The 19,808-nt window shown below is 45.8% G+C and overlaps 1 protein-coding gene across 1 annotated transcript in view; it reads right to left on the reverse strand.

Moving 5' to 3' along the window:
- The window catches only part of FHOD3 (formin homology 2 domain containing 3), a 429,142-nt gene that overhangs the window by 3,645 nt on the left and 405,689 nt on the right, over positions 1-19,808 (reverse strand). Inside the window, 2 exon segments of the mRNA XM_024764148.1 lie at positions 8,733-8,894; positions 15,606-15,780. Coding sequence (XP_024619916.1) covers positions 8,733-8,894; positions 15,606-15,780 — 337 coding nt within the window.

Consider the following 19,808-nt stretch of genomic DNA (forward strand, 5'->3'; position numbering starts at 1 on the left):
TAACGTCCGGGCCCCTCTCCACTGCTCCCCCTTCCTGCTTCCCACTTGAATGCCTTGGCTGCAGCAGAGCTGCTCGCTAGCCTGTCACACGTGACAGCCTCCCCGCCCCGCAGCTGCTTAACAGAGAACAGGCCCTGGAAATGTTTGTCCCTGTCTGCCTCACACTCCTTCCATAGACGGCATGGGTCACTCTGCTGGTACCAGCAGCCACTCGATGCCCCAGGCGCTTGGGACAGCTCTCACGATGTCAGCAGCGGGGTCTGACACAGAGGTGCCTCTGCTGTCAACATGCAGCACAGGGGGGTCTGGCGCTCACGGAAAAATCACAAGTTTGTTTTCTCTTACTTTCCCCCCTCCCTTGAATTGAAAAAACATGTTTCGATCCTATAAAGTGCTCCCAGGCAACTCTTTGCTGATGTGCATCTGAGAAGAATGGCAGTGGTGGCTGCCATTTCCTGAGCGCTACCATGGATTATCTCACCCCATATCTGTGGAAACCCTATGAGATGGGGACTGTGCTCATCTCCCCGGGGAACGAGCAGCAGCGGCATAGAGAGATCGAGTCTCTGGGCCCTGCGTACACAGTAAGGGGAAGAGAAGGACTGGGGCCAGGACGTTTGAATCAGAGCCCACCCTGGAAACAACTGTGCCCTGACGCGCCTGGCAGCATGTGTTCTGACAGTCTTTCATGTTGATGGCAAATGGACCGAATTTTACTTCTGTGTGACGGAAACCCACATGTGTGCTCTTTTACCTTTGGATCACTGACAGGTTTTTTGTTTTTTTTTTTTCATTTTTTGCACATAACGTCAAGTAATTTGGAAATAAGTTGTGTGTGTGTGTTTGGGTTTTTTTGTAATCCCGAAGATCCTAAAAATTGTTCTATCGAGTATACTAAGAGCGCTGTGTCTAGGATGACAGGGGCTCATATCAGAACTTGAAGATACCTTACACGTTTGCTTCTTGGGATTGGGAGGTAACTGGCCCCACTGGTATTCAAATGCTGCTTGTCAATTTGTGCAGCCCTTGTTCCTGGAGGGACCTGTTTGCGACTGGAGAAAAACGGCAGGCCCAGTCCTGCCTCTTTGGACTTAAATACCGGGAATCGTTTTAAGGTGTTTCATTCTTAGCGATTCGATGTTAGATATTCTGTGGGATTTTCATGGGTTTGGGTTTTTTTGTTTTTTTGGTCAACGTCAATTATTTAACCATTTGGGTTATTTTTCTTACTTCCACCCTCTGTCATAAAATCCCATCCATTAAAAGAAGAGGTTTCCCAAATTGACAGCATTCTACAAAATAACTAACTGACTGGTACTTTTCAAAAGTGTCAAGGTCATGAAATGTCCTCCACAGATCAGAGGAGACTAAGGAGACAGGACGACAATGCAACGTGCGACCCTGGGTGGGATCGTGGAACAGAAAGAGGGCATTAGGGGGAAAATGCTGAAATCTGAGTCAAGCCTGCAGCTGAGTTAATTTTTTGATGCATTGTCCTGGGTGTTAACATGACGGGAAGCTGAGTGAAGGATGTAAGGCAACGCTCTGTGCTATTTTTGTGACGTTTTTGTTAAGTCTAAAATTCTTTCAAAATCAAAAGCTAAAAAAATAAAATGTGGAATAACAATGACAAGAAGCCAAGGTTCCCAGACCTGGTTGATTTAAACTCGACTTCTTAGATTCAGCCTGGGCACAAAGACCCAAGGTCTCTGGGAGAGGCCCCAACAGTGCATTCTAACCTCCCCAGGAGATTCAGATCCCTGACTTAGAACACTGCCATCTGAGTGAGATGCGGGGAAAGGGGGCCGCTCATGAAGGCAACGGCCTTTGTAGTGATAGGGCTGAAGTCTCCGAATTCTGCCTAACCCGGAACTAGGTTCACTCATGCTGAGATGGCTCTCAGCAATACTTATGGTATCAGGTGCTTTCTACAGCCACTGGTCTGGCCACGGTCTTGGCTGCGCAGTGCCCCCACCCCACTTCCCTCCTACATCTGTGGCTACGTTCACACCCAGTGCTCCTCAATAATCTCTTTGGTTCCTAGCTAAGCACTGAACAGAAAGCAATCAGTTGGAATGCAAAAGCAGACTGCTTCTTGTGAGTCACGTTGTTGGGGAGGACAGGGAGGGGATGGAATCTGGCCTGGGTGGAAAGAAATGAAACAGTTCTCTCCATTGCTTTCCGAGCTCAGAGTTCTCAGCATTATTGCAAGTCCTGGACAGAACAGAACTGCCTTCCCCCTTTCCAGATGCAGTCTAGCTCTTTAGTGCTTACTGGGATGTCACAACAATACTAGACACATACATTGCTAACAATCCAGGCTTCCGTGCACAGGGGCAAGCCATTGCACCAGTGTCCTGGGGGTAAAAAGAGAGGGGAAGATGGGTCTGGTCTACAAATTACAGCAGGCCAAGTGAGGTGGACAATGGTGGACGAGGAGCCAGGAGGGTGATGGGAGCAAAGTGATAAGGGGGCAGGTGTGGTTTCTGTGCACAGGCTCATGGGTGACTTCCCTGGCAGCTCCTAAACGCTTGCAGGCAGCTTCACATTCCTACCATGTTTGGGACCCTTGGACAGAAGTGTGAAGGGAAGGAGGGTGCTGAGAACCCGTCATAGGTGCCCCGCTTAACTCTCACAACCATCCCGGGAGGCTGGCACGACCGCCTTCACTGTACCAAAGAAGACTGAGGCTCAGTGAGGCCAAGCCATTTATACGGGAACAGTCTCCTCGGCTGTATGACTATGCAAATTCCCAAGCATGGAACTGGATTCCATCTGAACTTGGCAGCAAAGGCAATGAACTACTGTAACCCCCTGGCAGTAAGGTGCTTGGCACTTTCCAAAGCACCCTTCCTAGAACCCTCTACTTTGCTCTTACGCAGGAAAGACAAATTCTCAGGTTCCTCTTGTTTACTGATCCTCCCTCCTCTTGAACTTCCACTCTGGGGAAAAAGGGTGCCTGGCATACAGACAGACACAGTGGAGGACACACAGCCAGCCTCCTTTTTCAAAGTGCTAGTTCCCAATTTGGAAGGGAGATTTGTCCGAAAATACAACAACCAGAGGGCCATTCAGGGCAGTGAGACCCTTCCAAGCTCTTCCGGCACCACCTGTCTAACCCCAAAGCTTCTACCTAAGCTTCTTTCCACATCAGAGTCCTGGTTACCAGCCTGACCCTGCTCTAGAGCAGGGGGCTGCTTCCACCCCCTTTGGGCTTGGGTACAAGGCCCGTACACCCTTGTTTAGGACCTGTCTCCAGGTGACTTGGAGTCTGTTCTGATAGCACCTGCTGTGATCTGGGCCTCATTTCTCTCACCTGTCCACAGACTTCTAATCATGCCTCCCAGCCCACCACCATCAAACCCCTTCACAGTCCCTTTCCTGTGCCCATCCGGCCCTGCCTCCAAGACCTTCCCAGTGCAGAGCCAGGCTGCAAATGCCTTCCTTACTTCCCCATCTTCCTTTTCTAGTGACAAGGGCTTGACACCCACCATAGGTTTAAAGTGAGCCCCAGTGAATCTTAGAGCCGCTGTCAGCTCCATCCCCTCTGGTCACTGTACTCCCGAAGCCTGGAGTGGGTGCTAATGGGGGTGGCACTTCTCCCCAGAGGCACGAACCCTTACGCTGGCCCTCTAAAATGCAGTGACTCTCCACCTGGGTTTAGGGAAAAGATTTTGATTCTCTCTTGGACTTATTCTATTTATCTTCCTGTCATGTGTCCTGTACACAAGGGTGGCTGCCCTTAGCTGTCTTTAGAGGAGGAATCAGTCCGGCTTTAATGAGCTCGAAGAATAATTAGGTGCTGAGTAAATAGTAATGATGTTGAGAAGACAAAAATTTGATTGAGAGACTTTGGTCCTTTCCACTGACATCTTATTTTACTGTATTCTAAGGGCATCCGTTTTAAAGTCTCTGGCCCATTCCATTGTCCCTATAAAAGAATATAAAATTTCTAAGTAGGGAAGAACTATGTAAATAACATGCAGGGAAATTTTTCTTAATGGGATTAGTGGGAAAATTCCTGAACATTTTCAAATACCACTTTGGAAAATTAGACACAACTAAACTAAGCTGAGTGCTTATCAGTTCCAGGGATCAATCTAATATTTTGTGAGGCATATCTCCCATTTTCCCTAAAACAGATTCAATATTTTTTTTTCAGATTCGTTCGTTCTCCTTCTCCACGGAATCCTACTTAACAGATAGCATGGCAACACCCCTCAATATTCTGTAAAATAAGATTTTAGTTATATCGAATCAACGTGAATATGTCACATGCCCTTCAAGAGGAATGTTGAAGCCTCATAAGAGATGGGGTGAGATGAGAGCCTGAAGTCAGGTCAGAGTTCAGTGTTCCTTTCCTAGCAGCCCCTAGAATCAGGCTTCTGGCCCTTCCCATTGAGAAACTGTTCTTTTGTTCCTAAGACACTGTTAGATTATTTGTAGGTCATATCGAAGTGATTGCATTTTTAAAGAAATATAGCCCTGAGTGCAAAACTGCACGGTCACGTCCCAGGTGGGGCCCAGACTCCCCTTGAAGAGAAACTCAACAGGAGAGGGGGCATTCAGCCTCTCTAGCAGGAAAGAGAAAAAGGCCAATTATGAGTCCCTAATCCCTGCTCTGCTCTGTGATAGTCCAGGGTAATGGCTCCATGCAGGCAGCCAGCTGGGCAGAGACCCTCTTCTGAAGTTGGGTCCCACAGAAAAGAACACAAGGGGTCCTTTTCTTCCCCAGGCCCCAGGCCCGTCCTGCAGAATCACAGTGGGAAGGAGATCTCAGATGCCCGTCAGCTTCAGGGTTTTCTAGGGAAGACCAACATCCGGGAGGCCTAAGAGAACAAGTAGCCCCGGGACAAAGGACTTGCCCCAGTATGATGAAAAGAGAAACCCAAATAAGAAGAAAACAAAGAGCTTGGAGAACGCTCTCTTGGCCATCTCCACCAGCCGACCTGAGAGCCGTGGCCAGAATCTGGGGAAGCATATGACGAGCGTTGTGTTGACATTTCACAGGCTAGAAATCAACTGGACAATTCGAAACATTTTACTTAATGAGACCCCAATGGCACCAGCTGGGAAAACAACAGAAGGGGCAGAGCCTGGGAACCTGCGAATCCATTACGGTGCCCTCGGTGAGTCCCAACTGGCTGCATATTTCAGGCTTTAAGCAGGACATTTGGTGGATGTAGGCCTAGCCACCAGCATCAAACACGAAAGCAGATGTTTTAAGCATCTCAGAGGATTCTTGAGGGTCTTGCAGGTCATAAATTTCTAGGTTATGAGCTGGATTCTGTTTGGTCTCATACAATAGCTGGACGATTATTGTCTTTAGCCAAATGAGGTATAGCCCAAATATGCTGGTTATTCGTTTACCCACTTGCCACATGGCCACCATTACACAATCAAATCAAACGCAGCATCGTTTCAGGGTGAGGCCCCAGCCCAACACTTCACATCGATTTTGCAAACTGTTTTTTTCTCATTCCTTTAACTTCTTATGAAAAGCTAGAGTTTACATCCCTTTATATTAGAAATCAAAGTAACTTCCCCCATCTTACATTTCTGTGGATGGTGCCATTACTAATTAACTAAACCTGCTACAGATAAACATTTACATACATGCAGTGCTGTATTTGTTGTAGTAACTGCATCACAGGACAAAATGTGTTGGGCTAAATAAAAAGAATATAGGGCTGTTTTGCATAAGATTGGAATGGAAACGATACCACAGGAAATTATTTTACGTCAACCACAAAAACAGGCAAAATTTCTCTCTGGCCAGATTGAAGAGGAAAACTCATTATGGCTGTGTTATTGTTCCCAGTGACATTCTGTGTCTCTCTAAGAATCTGGTTCTCTCTAGACCAGAGGGCAGGGCCAACACTCTTTGCCAACACAGACATGTAACCTATAGGAGGAGTACATACCCTGGGCCAGGCCCCTCTCAGGCAATCTCCTTTTCTGAGGTCCCTGACCCAACCCTGCCCACCTTCTGGAGGGCACTCCCTGACCTGGCATCCTTTCTCAACTCCTCTCCCGTGGTCTGATTCCCCACATGCTTTTCCCAGCTCCTCCCAGTGGAGACTCTTGCACTAAGGTTGCCCACTGCAGGAAGGCCAGGCATTAACTGGTGCAAAATTTCTGCCATTTGCTTACCGGTTTATTGAAGTAAATAAGAGGAGGGCAATAAAGGGCAAATACTGAAGATAATCTACTTAAGGCACCTGAAAAAGCCTCTCATAAGTTTCATTTAAAAAACTATTTAAGAAAGAGATTTCTGTTCATGAAAAAGAGCAAGAGAAAAACAGGCAAATGGTATGGACAAGCCATACACAAAAGAAGAGATGCAAATCACAAGAGGCTCGACCTTCCTAGTACACTAGCAGGGAAAAGTAAGTGAAAACCATAAGGAATACTATTTCACACGCTTCAGACAGGCAAAAAGGCAAGTGCTTTGCCGGCCTGGCCTGGAGCATGCAGTGTGGAGAGAGTGTGGGTCAGCCTCACCCCTCTGGAGATGAGTTTGCTCCCCAAGATGTGCACACCTGGGGATCCTGCAGTTCCAGTCCTGGCCTCATACCCCATTGACCCCCTCCACGTTATCGTGCATGGGGTCCCCTGGGGATCTTGTTAAATGCAGATTCTGAATCAGTTGCCCTGGAGAGGTCCCCATGAATATGCATTTCTAACCAGCCTCCAAGAGGTGCCCATACTGTCTGAGGAACAACTTTAAATAGCAAGTCCCTAGCCAAGGTCTTACATGGGAGCCCCAAGAGAATGGCAAAGAATTCACAGCAGCACCAGGAAACAGTGAAATGTCGGAAAAAATAAATGTAAAGGTCTTAGATATTGATGTTGGAGCCCACAAACATATTTCTGAAGATGTAAAAAGCCAGTGCCCCTGAATGATAGTTTTCCATTTAAAGAACAGAGGGAATGTGGCAGGGGGCACACAGAGTGGAACAAGAGTCCTTCTCCTAAGGCCACGAATCACCCAAGGGGCCTGGGCAGGGCCCAACCACAGAGGTTCTCAGGTGGTCAGCTTGGGTACAGCCCAGACACCTGGACATTTTAAAGCTCTGCAGAAAGTTCTAATGTGCAGCCATGGTTGAGAGCCACAGTTCAAGAAGTTACTCAGGGGCTTCCCTGGTGGCACAGTGGTTGAGAGTCTGCCTGCTAATGCAGGGGACACGGGTTCGAGCCCTGGTCTGGGAGGATCCCACATGCCGCGGAGCAACTAGGCCCGTGAGCCACAACTACTGAGCCTGCGCGTCTGGAGCCTGTGCTCCGCAACAAGAGAGGACGTGATAGTGAGAGGCCCGCGCACCACGATGAAGAGTGACCCCCGCTTGCCACAGGGGAAGCCCTCGCACAGAAACGAAGACGTAACACAGCAAAAGTAAATAAATAAAATTAAAGTCTTAAAAAAAAAAAGTTACTCAAAGTGTGTACCAGCAGGATGGACCTCATCTAGGAGTGTGGTGAAAACAGACTCTCAACCACTCATCTCACTGAATGAGAATCACATCCCCCAGCCCCCAAGTCCTGTGGTTTGAGAAACTCTGCTTCTCCCTGGTGGAGGTGTCAAGTGATACTTTCTTTTCTGGGGAAAAATTCCTGTCAGAATCTAAAGCCAATGATATAAAATGAGCAGGGTCCGAGAGTCTGCAGCAATTTGGTTTAGTGTTCTTTACCCTGGAAACAAGCACGTCAACGGGTCAAACAGAACCAAGGCGTCCAAAATATGCAGCCCAAAACTCAGTCACCTCTTGTACGAATCTCAAAGGTGGCGGCGCCTGGGGGGCTCTGAGTTTGAGTTCTTACTGAACTCCTGCCTCCTGACAGCCACTCTCCCTCCTTTCACTTTTGGGAGCCAGGAAATGAGGAGGCAGCCAGATTTCCTCTTTACAAAACATCATAAATCCCTGTCCTAGGGATTGATCTTGAGTGACCAGCACCAGGCCAAAGCTTGGGGGCTGAGGTCTCTTCTGAAACGCACTAGGGCCACGGCCATGAAGGCAGATGTCAAAGGTTTAGAGAACCCTGCTTCTCTACAGCGAGCCATCCCTGTGAGAGTCAGCATGGTGCCCACAGAGGCAACTCCACACCCGTCATTCGGTGGATAGGGGCAGGTAACAGGCTGAGACTACAAGGGCAAATAAGTCGCTTTGATTTAGTTGAATCCTCTGTTTGGTAGGAAAAAAAAACAACTGGTGAACCTAGGCTAACATGAACTATTTCAAGCATCCTAAGAACCGAAAATCGCTGCCACCCCTGGTTTCACCTTCAGCATATGCCCATGAGCAGCAGTGAACCCCTGGGGGGACAGTCTCCAGCCCAGAAAGTAGCCCCTGATGCTGGGTGAGGGGCAATAATATGGCCTCAGCAAAGCATCCAGGGCAGTACTTGGCAACGGGTCCCACTGTGCCCACCCCTACACACCAGAGTCATCTAAGGGCCTTTCACACCTTCCTGGGGACAAAGTGTGAATTGGGGGAGGTCTGACCAGAAACAGCAAATACACTGGACAGGTGGCTGCAGTATCCCTCCTCCCTAGTGGCCAATGCTGACTGTCCAGCACGAAATCTTTTGTCGATGGGCACAGGTGGGCCCTCCGGGCACCACTGACAATTCACCGGAGCCCACCTCTGAGTCCCTGCCCTTCCTGGGTCATACAGAACTGGAGGGCTGGTCCCTGCAGGCAGAGTCCCACATCCTAACTCCAAGGCACTTACGAGACTTCCGGTTGGCCCGGGAGCGCTTCCTCTCCCGCGGCACCACTCGCTGACTGGGCACTTGGGTGGCTGACTTGACGATGCGGTCCATGATCTCATCAGCTGCATCACCCGTGACACTAGGCGAGTCATCCATTCCCACAGTCCATGAACTAGTGGATCCTGAAGAATTAAACAACCAGAGAGCACGAGGTACTCAGAGAGAAGGAAAACACAGCACTGCTCCTGCAGCAGCAAAGCTCGTCAGCAACAGAGCACAGCAGAGGCCAGAGCCAGGGTTGAGCCTCCTGATGGATCTAAGGGTGTTCCCCCGTCCCCACTGCAGGGGCACCACAGTGACCTGTGACCATCACCCTCCAGATTCTGACCTCCCATGAATCCATACCTGGGGCCCTTATGTCATACTACCCTGTCACACAGCTGTGATGTCTTCTCTCCCTGTCGTGGATGTGCCTCCACCTGCCAGGTCCTGTGGTCGTGGAAGGGCAGACTTCCCACGCCGTGTGCTGCTATGTACATCACAGATACCCAGTTGAGTGCTTCCAGAAATGTCCAGAGACATTTGTTAAGTCAGCTCCCCATCTGTGGTTGTATGTGCCTAGCGAATGTCAATTAGCCCCAACTTCTCATTCAGTTAAATAAAAATCAATGGATTTTGTAACATATAGCTTATCTTTGGATTAACTAGCCTTTAAAAATCATAACAGGATTGTCCTCTTCTACCAGGAAAAGGGAGTTAACACAACATTTTCTTTGGTACATTCATCTGCTCCCTGACCAGAAAAAATATGTTTATAAATAGCTGTATGTTGAGACAGTCCAAGTCTGGTATAAAAGCATCTGCCCCTAGACCAGCAAGAAGAAAATACCACAAAAACATGGGTTCCCAAGTCATATTAAACACTTAGAAATGAATGCTATTTTAATTCATCAAAAACTGTGCCTTTGTGACTGATCAGCTTCCTTGTGAAATCTCTTCTCTAAGATGCGAAATATGCTTCTGTAAGAAAAAAGATGTACAGTGTGCTCAAAAGTGTGAATTTCCTCTACCTCTACTTCTCTTTGTAATAGACATACAACTTTAAAATCCTGTAGGTGAGTGTTCTCAGACTTTTATGTTTTTGGAACACAGGTACCCTGAACTTGTCCAAGGTCCAGCTAAAGCTGAAGAACAGTCAGCTTTTCTCAAACCACAGGTGAAAAAATGTTAGTAAATCTATACCTTAAATTTTGAATTCTATATTGCTATACTAATTTTTCAAAACGTCCGGTGTTTGGATATTGATAGAAATAGTTGGGAATAGTTGATTACAGTTCAGTAGACTGCACATTTTATAGACATGTGTTTGTGGTTGAAAGTTCACTGCAAATATGTAATATGCTATAATTTAGTCATAATTTCTGCTAGTAAAGTTCACATGACTGAATTAAATAAACACGTTGCAAAAGGAGTACCAGGATTCCAGTGTTGGACCACCTGCACTATTTGAGACCTGTGGCCATAGGACAACAATGCTTTCTGATGACAACGTCTTTGTTGTGGTCATTTATAAAAATCGTTTTGCGTTATGAGCGGGAGCAGACCTACAACACTGGGATATACAAAGTCAGGACATTTTACTTTTTCTGCTTGTGCCCAAGGGAGTTTGATCTACTTGCTTCCATCAGAAGACTAGCTTTTTCAGCATCATAAAACCCTTTAAAAATATGTTCTTCTCAGAAACGAATATTTGAAATTGCTGAATTTTTCTGCATTCTCAGGCTGGTCCAGGTGTTCAAGTTGGAGGCAAGAGGCCTCATAGTGGCACAGCTCTCAGGCTGGGGCTCTGCGGAGCCTCTGAACCACGGCCCTCCTCATAGCAGAGCCATCAATACAGCAATTGCTTTTTGCCCAGCAATTTCCTGTTTTCCCTTTTACCTACTGATTTATAATTCTGTGCCTCATTTTGAAATGCCAAGCTACCCTTCCCAAAACACACAAAGCTCAATCAAGTGTCTTTGCTCATAATATAATATAATTTGCTCCTGATGAGCCAGAAATGAAGGCATCATCTGATCTTTCCATGAGAATTACCTATACTTTCATCTTATACATTCCTGGGAATCTGCTTTCACTGTGATGGGTCAGGAGATGCTTACAAGGAACATCTTGCCATTTGTCCAGGACTGTCAGACTCGGTTTTGTGATGCCATCATTTTCTCATGACCTCATTCTTGGTTCTGCTTTCTTATCCCCTCGCCCCTTGGTTACTGTTGTCACTACCTGATTACCATTTATGCCCATTCTTCTTGGTCGTGTATATGCTTCTCTTTCTGGAACCTCTACACGCACATACAGCCACAGGAGAACACTGCCCATAACTTACAGACTCCAAGGGGCCATTTGGCTCCCCATGGTCTCCCAAGTGTTAGCCAGGCATTTATATATACTGAGATGTCTGTAAAATTATTATATGTAATATATATGAATATATATAGATAGACATATGGTGGAGGGGATAAAGCATTATAGACCATGATAGGACTATATCACTTTATTTGAACTTTACTTTTGAAAATATGTAAACTGTAGTTTGAAAGAAAACACTGTAACTAATTTTTCCCTTAAAAATCTAACTTAAAGAAATAGTCTAAAAGGAAAATAATTATATCCAAATAGATATTATATTAATGTAATAAATGCTTACCTTTGTTTTTGAAAGAATCTCCCTGGGTATAGACTTCTAGATTAGAAAGTTCTCTTTTTGGCAATTTAAAGATGCCATTCCACTTTCTTCTGACTTCCATAGCTTCTGTCAATAGTGAGTCATCATTCTTACTGTTGCTCCTTAGAAAGTACATTCTTTTCTCTCTGGCTGTTTTAAAGATTTTATTTATATCTTTGGTTTTTGGCAGTTTGCCCATGGTATGCCTAGATGTGGTTTTCTTTGAGTTTACTCTCCTTGGATTTGTTATGTGTTTTAAATATGTGGGTTGATATCTATCATGAGCCTTTGGGAAATTCTCAGCCATTGTTTCTTTAATTTTTCTTTTTACCCATCTTTTCTTTTTAGTACTCCAGTTACAGACACATTAGACCATTTGACTGTGTCCCACATATCTCTTACATTTTGTTCCATTTTTTCTCACCATGCTTCAGTTTGTACATTTTCTATTAACCCGTGTTGTTTGAATTCACTAATCTCTTTTGCTGGGACCAGTCTGCTGTTAAACCCATGATATCAGTTAATCGTTTTAAATCTTTCTTTTTTTCAGTTCTAGAATTTCCATTTGATTCTTTCTTATAAATTTCAACCTTTTTATCAATTTGCCTCTATTTTCCTTTATTTTCGTTAACACTTATAAATGGTTAAATTTGACTGCAAATTTCAACATCTGGATCACCTGTGGATCTGCTGCTCTACTTTTCTTCTTGTCAGCCATGTTTTCATGTTCTCTTGGCTCATAATTTTGACTATGCACTGGACTTTGTGTAGAAAAGAATGCAGAGACTGAAGTCGGTGTCATTTTTCTCCAGTCTTTACCCTTTCCTGTTAAGCAGACACAGTGAAGGACTGAGCAGGGTTGGGGCCAGATAGCAGTTTTCATTGAGTATCAGTCCACCCCTGTCTTTAAATATTCTGTCTTTAACTATCTGTATGCATTTGTTGAAGGCGCTTACTCTAGCTTGTCTTTGTTTCCTCAGAACTTCAAGACTGTAGGAGATTTCCTGCAGCCTTTCTGGCCCAGCCTCCCCCTCCCCATGCTGCCCCAGCACTTTGCAAATGTCTCATGGAGAAAACTGTCTGCATTTGAAGCTCCTCTAGCTCCAACCTCTTACGCCAGCTCACATGACCACCAGAAGTCCTGCTGGCTTCTCTTTACTATTAAAGTCACTCTGCGCATGGCAAGTCCCATTCTCAGCCTGTGCCCAGACTTGGCAAATGCTCTTAGAGAGGTGCTCTCAGCTCACCTAGAATTCTAGTTTGTCTAGTCCTCTTCCCTTTCACAGTTCCCTGATGGATTTTGAGAGAAAGCTTTTGTTATTTTATTAAAGTTTCTGGTTATGGCAGCAGGAGTTGTGGCTTGTTCCTCCCTACGACATGCCACCTGGAAGCAGAAGTCTCTGCATGTGCAGAGAAACTGAACAGCTTTCCTTTCTAATCCCTTTTGTCAATTAGTGAAAAGGAACCCATATTGTACAAACCTAGCAATATCTTTTTCTCTTTGTCCTTTCCAGTCAGGAAGGATTTTCTATTTTCTCTTTTAAAATTAGCACAGCATGTTACATTCCATTAGAGATACTGGACTCCATCTCCCAAGGTGGCTTTCATTGCACTACCCTTGCATCCACCAAGGTACAGTGGCTCAAGACTCCTGATGGCTGGGGTCACCGTGGCGCAGGTACTAATGCTGCCCTTGATCTCCTGGTGTCCACGGTTAGCCTAGAAGACAAAGCCTGCAAGAGCTGCTGAGACACAGACAGACTCATGCATGGGATGTCCTAGGCCTTTTGGGAGGCCAGTGATTCCCATCCCCATACCCCCCAACACTGCAAAGCTGCTTTATTTTATTTTTATCCTTGTTTTACACTTTGTCTAGACTGACAGTCACTACTGCTCAGCATTTAATGCTATAATTTTCTTCAACTTCTGACCTTCCCCACTTTCTTCTCTCCTCTTATATTCTGTCTTATTTACACACTCTCTCTCTCTCCTGTCACTTCTTGGTTTTTCTGAGAAATGGAGGCATTTTATAGACAGCACTGGCCAAGAAGAGGGCATCTTTCTTTCCACATAGAAAACCAGACAATCAGAATGTCCCACACGAAGTGCTCAGGACTGTGGTTTGTCATAGCTGCGTCCGTCTGATGTTGGTCACCAAAAGGCTGCCTTTGCGTTGCCAAATCATAATTTATTTTCTTTCCCTAATTCCACATCCAAAACTACCTAAAAGTCAGAGGGTTTGGAAAGACCAAATCCCAGAGAACCTAATCTGTGATTCTTTGATGTAATAATAATACCTGCATGTATTTGGGGTATAGTCTGGGAATCAAGACTGTAGTAGGAGGCATGACTTTTCTACTTATCATCTGTGTCTCAGTCAGGATAACACTGGGGAAGGGTGGGTGGAGGCGGCCCTTTTTCCGGCATAGTCTAAGCTGTATATCACAGAGTAAAAGCCCTGTTAAAGATCCAACGTTGAGAAGAGGAGAAGGAACTAGATTCAGTGACACTATACTCATGTGAAATAAGAAGAACATTTGGTCATTTATAAAATAGCCTGAAGTGCAGCTCCACTTGGGAATCCCGCGTAAACCTTATGGATCTAGAACTCAGCCTGGAAGCCCCTTCAACCCTCCTCCTCTAGAGCAGCTTGTGGCCCTTGGTTCACAAGAAGATACAAGAAACTATATGCACCACGTGACTCCCTTCCTGCCAAAGAACACCTGGAACTGCCTTTGTTTTTTCTTTTATGTTAAAGTTGTTATTCCTATCATCATTTTTTAATACTTAACATAGTTGACAACAGCAAAATTAAAATTTAAAAAAAGGGCAGTCAGCAAAGCTAGATAGAAGTCACTGTTGGGTCTTCTCAGGAGTTTCTCCAGGTCACAGCCCTCTAGATCTTGGCTGCCTTCCTAACATCTTGTGAGCCTGGATGTTCGCTGGAGCCTAGCAAGGGCCTGATGGGCGCTGCACACTCTCATTCGTTACTGAGGTTCTGTGATGTGTAAGGTAACCCATGATCCAGTTCACCCAGACTGCACAGTTTTATTTATTTTCCCACTGTAATTACTACTTGAACCCCTTTTACACACTAAAACATTCCAATGTGGGCAATAAATACATGGTTTCTTCTAGCTTGTGTGCTAAGCAAACACCAAGAGGACAAAGCTGGTCCTCCAGGAGTTCATCCTCTTTAGTTATAAAGTTTTTAAGTTCCTGAGACCTAAACTGGGGTCTCAGGAGTACATGGCAAGGCAGAGAACGCGGAGGAGGTGGATTCTGGAGGTGAAGAGGGGACAGGCAGAGGAGAGGGGACGGGATGAGCAATGGCAGGGGCTCAGGCAGACACAGGGTGTGCAGAGTAGGGCACTGCCCACAATGTGGGGCTGAGTGAAAGCCAAGTGTGGGAGCCAGGAGGGGACCAGACCCCAGGGAACCTCAAACAACAGCATGAATCGCATGGGCTGGATCCTGCAGGCAGCGAGGAAACTTAGGAAGGTTCATGTGGCATCAGACTAGACCAGGGAAATACGGGTAAACATTCTCAGATGCAAAGTGCATCTCAATTCTTAATTAAAACAAAAAGTCCCTTCCAGGTTATGAAACAAACCTGGAAACTCTTATCTGTCTTTACCATCTTGAAGTTTTAGTTTCCTCTCTGCCTCCAAGGATTTCAGAGGCAAAAAGGGATAGCGTTTTAATCCAAGGGTCATCAAACTTTTTCTGTACCCCACCTGAGAGTAAAAACATTAGTCTCTATGGTCCCTGTAGTCTCTGTCGCAACCCTTCCACTCTGCCACCGCAGTGCAAAAGCACCTAGACAACACACACACAAGGAAGGGTGGCTGTGTTCCAATAAGACCTTATTTACAAGAATAAATGGCTGGCTCAATTTGGCCTGGGGGCTTTAACCCAGGAGGATTCCTTCACAATACTAATTCCTCTTGTTCGAATTAAGTTGTGCTTTTGGGAAGGGTTGCTTGTTTTTGAGATGAAGCTACTGAAGGTGGGTCACAAAGGTGTGAGTGAAGGAAAGTATGATGACGTCAGCACGGAGAACCCTGGGGAGTGGACGGCCCTGAGCGGCCACTTCCTGGGCACAGTAATCTGTACCCTGTGGCGGGGACCGACACCATGGGGTGGCCACCCTGGAAGAGGGCGTTACCTCGGCTTGCTCGGCTGCGTGTACGGACGCCCAGCACGGGGGTGGCGTCCTCCAAGGCAGGGGACGAGGTTTTCAGCACAGCCTTCATGTTCTCGTGCTCGGCAGCATCCTCGGCATAGCTCAGGCCTTGTGGCTGGCTCGGGGGCGCCGGGGAACCGCTGGAGAACTTGCCAGACTGCAAGAGCAAGGGGGGTTAGGGCGTGAGGTGACTAAAAGCCAACTCAAGCTTAGAAAACCTTTAGTTGAGGAAAGCCTTCTCTTCTCTGTCTTTTGTTTACGTGCATTCTGCAAACAAGTTAGTGATGGGCAGTCAATGAGGGGTCAATGAACTAATGACAAAGCATCTGCATATCCGGGAAGTTCTCTTATCAGAAAGAGGATCCTTGGCCCCAGAAGGACCACACCCATCCCTCCAGGTAGTGGGTCTCCCAGCTCACTGCAGATCCCCTCAGTGGGAGCCAGCAAGAGGCAACAGACCTCAACTCTGGGAAAAATTCAGAAATCAAATCTGTTTCTAACACCACAGCCTTGATAGGAGCATTGAAATATGCTTGTTTATCAAATATAGTGAGATTTATTTTTCAAAACGTAGTGCCAGAAAGCAGTTAGAAGTTTCTCATATATCACTTAAGATGGTACAAGTTGAAAAGTGGGATTCAGTTACAGGATCATACCGTGTTAGGAGTTGGGAAGGATTTTTCCAGAACTAGTCCCACCTCACTTTACAGAGAAGGAAACTGAGGCCATCCAAGATTAAGTGACTTGCCAAAGGCCCCAAAAGGCTTTGATTCAGGGCCCAGATCAGAACATGGCACAGAAATTCATGCTGAAACTGAGTTTGGCAACACTCACTACTTCTCCTTGTGTCAAAAATTTAGTTGTTTTCACAAGCATTACACTCACATGATGATATTCTCTAATTCTAGCTGAAGAAAGACAGCATATATGTTTTACAAGAGGTATGCTAGAATATCAGGCCATATGCACACAATGCCAAACATCTGGATGAAAAATAAAAAGTCAGTTAGAATAACGTTTGCAAAGAGCAGCTCCATAGACTTCTGGCTCCCTCTTTTTATCCAGTGTATGAGCCCTGGTGCTAGAGCCTGGGACACATCCGTGACTTGTACCATCTGCACAGCTCCTTCCTCATCCTTCAGGGCTGAGCAGCCCTGCCTTGGTCTCTGGTTCTGGCATCTGCACCAGGATCAGGGGGAGGAGCTGCTGCCCATCCCACCCCTCTGTCCATTTGTCCATCAGTAGGAAAAGATCTGCTGACCCTGCCACTTTTGACAGGGCCTGGAACTCAGGGACAGCTTGGAAAATGCAGTTACCCTTCAGTCAGTCCCTGGCACACACATCATGATGAGAACCCATGTAAGGGGGTTAGTGATCACATGGAAACCCAGCAGAAAACAGTCATGCAAGGTTTAAAGCACTGAACAGGGCTGACACTTCATGCTGCTTATGTCAGGTTAGATTACACGGCACGCTTGAGAAGGTCACACGTGGCATTCTTTGTGTTTATAAACATCCTACCTCAACTTCATCCTCTTCATCAGTCTACTCGAGAGGAAAGGACAGGACAGGACAGGACAGGATGGGAAAGACAGAGGGGATTCTTAGAAGGCACAGAAGTCAGCAAAGATGAGATCATCTGACTGTCACATCAAATTCCAAATAAAGAATTCAGCCACCACAACCAGGGTGCACCCTGTTGATTTGGGAGCTGCTGAGCCCTGCCTGCGAAGCCCTCCTGTCGTCTGGACATTCTCTCCGAGAGCCCCAAGACCGGTCCTGACCAAAGTCAGGAGGGACTTGGAGCTCCAGGCCCGTCTCCTGAGGCTGCCTAGGAGGGTGATAACCGGCTTACCTGGTCCTCTGACCATTACAGACCTCACTCTGTGCCCTGCCACTCGGCTGGCCATGCTCCGTGAAACCACCACCTGCCAGCAATCAGGACCTCAGTTTGTTTACCAGCTTCCCTCTGCCTGTTTCCATCCATCAGCTGTTGCCCCCACCTCTCATCCCAAGTGCTGGACCTCTCCCTTCCCAGGCTGCTGGGTCTGGGTCCCCGTGAATCCTTCTACAGACAGGCCAGACAGGACAAGTGGGACAACTGCCGGGCAGAACAGGTCCTATTACACTTTCCGCAGAAACATGAAATTCATTCTTTTTAAAATCTTACCTGTCCTTCATGGAGGCTGTCTGAACTGACACGCCATTCTTTTAATTATCACCAGACAAACTGCTTTAAGTAACTAAATACAATATCCCTTTTCCAAAAATAAATTGAGGGTGAAAGTCATGTCAATTTCTTAATTTTAAATCAAACACACCCTCAATTGAACTTGTGCTTCCACTGATTTTACAAGCCAGGCCAGCAAATCAGGCACAGGCTTTCGAGAACTGACTAAACCTTTGGGAGCTGAAATGACAAAATGCTTCCAGTTCTGCACTGCCTCTAGGCAAATGGCCTTGTGACAAGAGATGACTTTTTTTTTAACCTTAGAGCTTTTTTTTTTTTGAATTTTTGAATTTTATTTATTTTTTTATACAGAAGGTTCATATTAGTTATCCGTTTTATACATATTAGTGTATACATGTCAATCCCAATCTCCCAATTCATCCCACCACCACCACCACCCCCGTCACTTTCCCCTTTGGTGTCCATACGTTTATTCTCTACATCTGTGTCTCTATTTCTGCCCCGCAAACCAGTTCATCTGTACCATTTTTCTAGGTTCCATATATATGCATTAATATACGATATTTGTTTTCCTCTTTCTAACTTACTTCACTCTGTATGACAGTCTCTAGATCCATCCACGTCTCTACAAATGACCCAATTTCATTCCTTTTTATGGCTGAGTAATATTCCATTGTGTATATGTACCACATCTTTTTTTTCTTATTTTTTATATTATTTTCCTTTAATGGAGTATAATTGCTTTACAATGATGTGTTAGTTTCTGCTTTATAACAAAGTGAATCAGCTATACATATACATATATCCCCATATCTCTTCCCTCCTGCATCTCCCTCCCTCCACCCTCGCTATCCCACCCCTCTAGGTGGTCACAAAGCACCGAGCTGATCTCCCTGTGCTACGTGGCTGCTACCCACTAGCTATTGGTTTTATATTTGGTAGTGTATATATGTCCATGCCACTCTCTCATTTTGTCCCAGCTTACCCTTCCCCCTCCCCATATCCTCAAGTCCATTCTCTAGTAGGTCTGCATCTTGATTCCCATCCTGCCTCTAGGTTCTTCATGACCTTTTTTTTAGATTCTGTATATATGTGTTAGCATACGGTACCTGTTTTTCTCTTTCTGACTTACTTCACACTGTATGACAGACTCTAGGTCCATCCAGCTCACTACAAACACCTCAATATCATTTCTTTTTATAGCTGAGTAATATTCCATTGTATATATGTGCCACATCTTCTTTAACCATTCATCTGTTGATGGACACTTAGGTTGCTTCCATGCCCTAGCTATTGTAAATAGAGCTGCAATGAACATTGTGGTACATGACTCTTCTTGAATTATGGTTTTCTCAGGGTACCTGCCCAGTAGTAGGATTGGTGGGTCATATAGTAGTTCTATTTTTAGTTTTTTAAGGAACCTCCATACTGTTCTCCATAGTGGTTGTATCAAATATCAATTTACATTCCCACCAACAGGGCAAGAGGGTTCCCACTTCTCCACACTCTCTACAGCATTTGTTGTTTGTACATTTTCTGAGATGCCCATTCTAACTCGTGTGAGGTGATACCTCATTGTAGTTTTCATTTGCATTTCTCTAATAGTGATGTTGAGCAGGTTTTCAGGTGCTTCTTGGCCATCTGTATCTCTTCTTTGGAGAAATGTCTATTTAGGTCTTCTGCCCACTTTATGATTGGGTTGGTTTTTTAATATTGAGCTGCATGAGCTCTTTATATATTTTGGAGATTAATTCTTTGTCCGTTGATATGTTTGCAAATATTTTCTCCCATTCTGAGGGTTTTCTTTTTGTCTTTATTTATTTATTTAGTTTGCGGTACGCGGGCCTCTCCCTGTTTGGCCTCTCCTGTTGCGGAGCACAGGCTCTGGACACACAGGCTCAGTGGCCATGGCTCATGAGCCCAGCTGCTCCACAGCACGTGGGATCTTCCCGGACCGGGGCACGAACCCGTGTCCCCTGCATCGGCAGGCAGAC

This window comes from Neophocaena asiaeorientalis, unplaced genomic scaffold, assembly GCF_003031525.2.
Source record: "Neophocaena asiaeorientalis asiaeorientalis breed wild unplaced genomic scaffold, Neophocaena_asiaeorientalis_V1.1 scaffold670, whole genome shotgun sequence".
In the NCBI taxonomy this organism is placed as follows: Eukaryota; Metazoa; Chordata; class Mammalia; order Artiodactyla; family Phocoenidae; genus Neophocaena; species Neophocaena asiaeorientalis.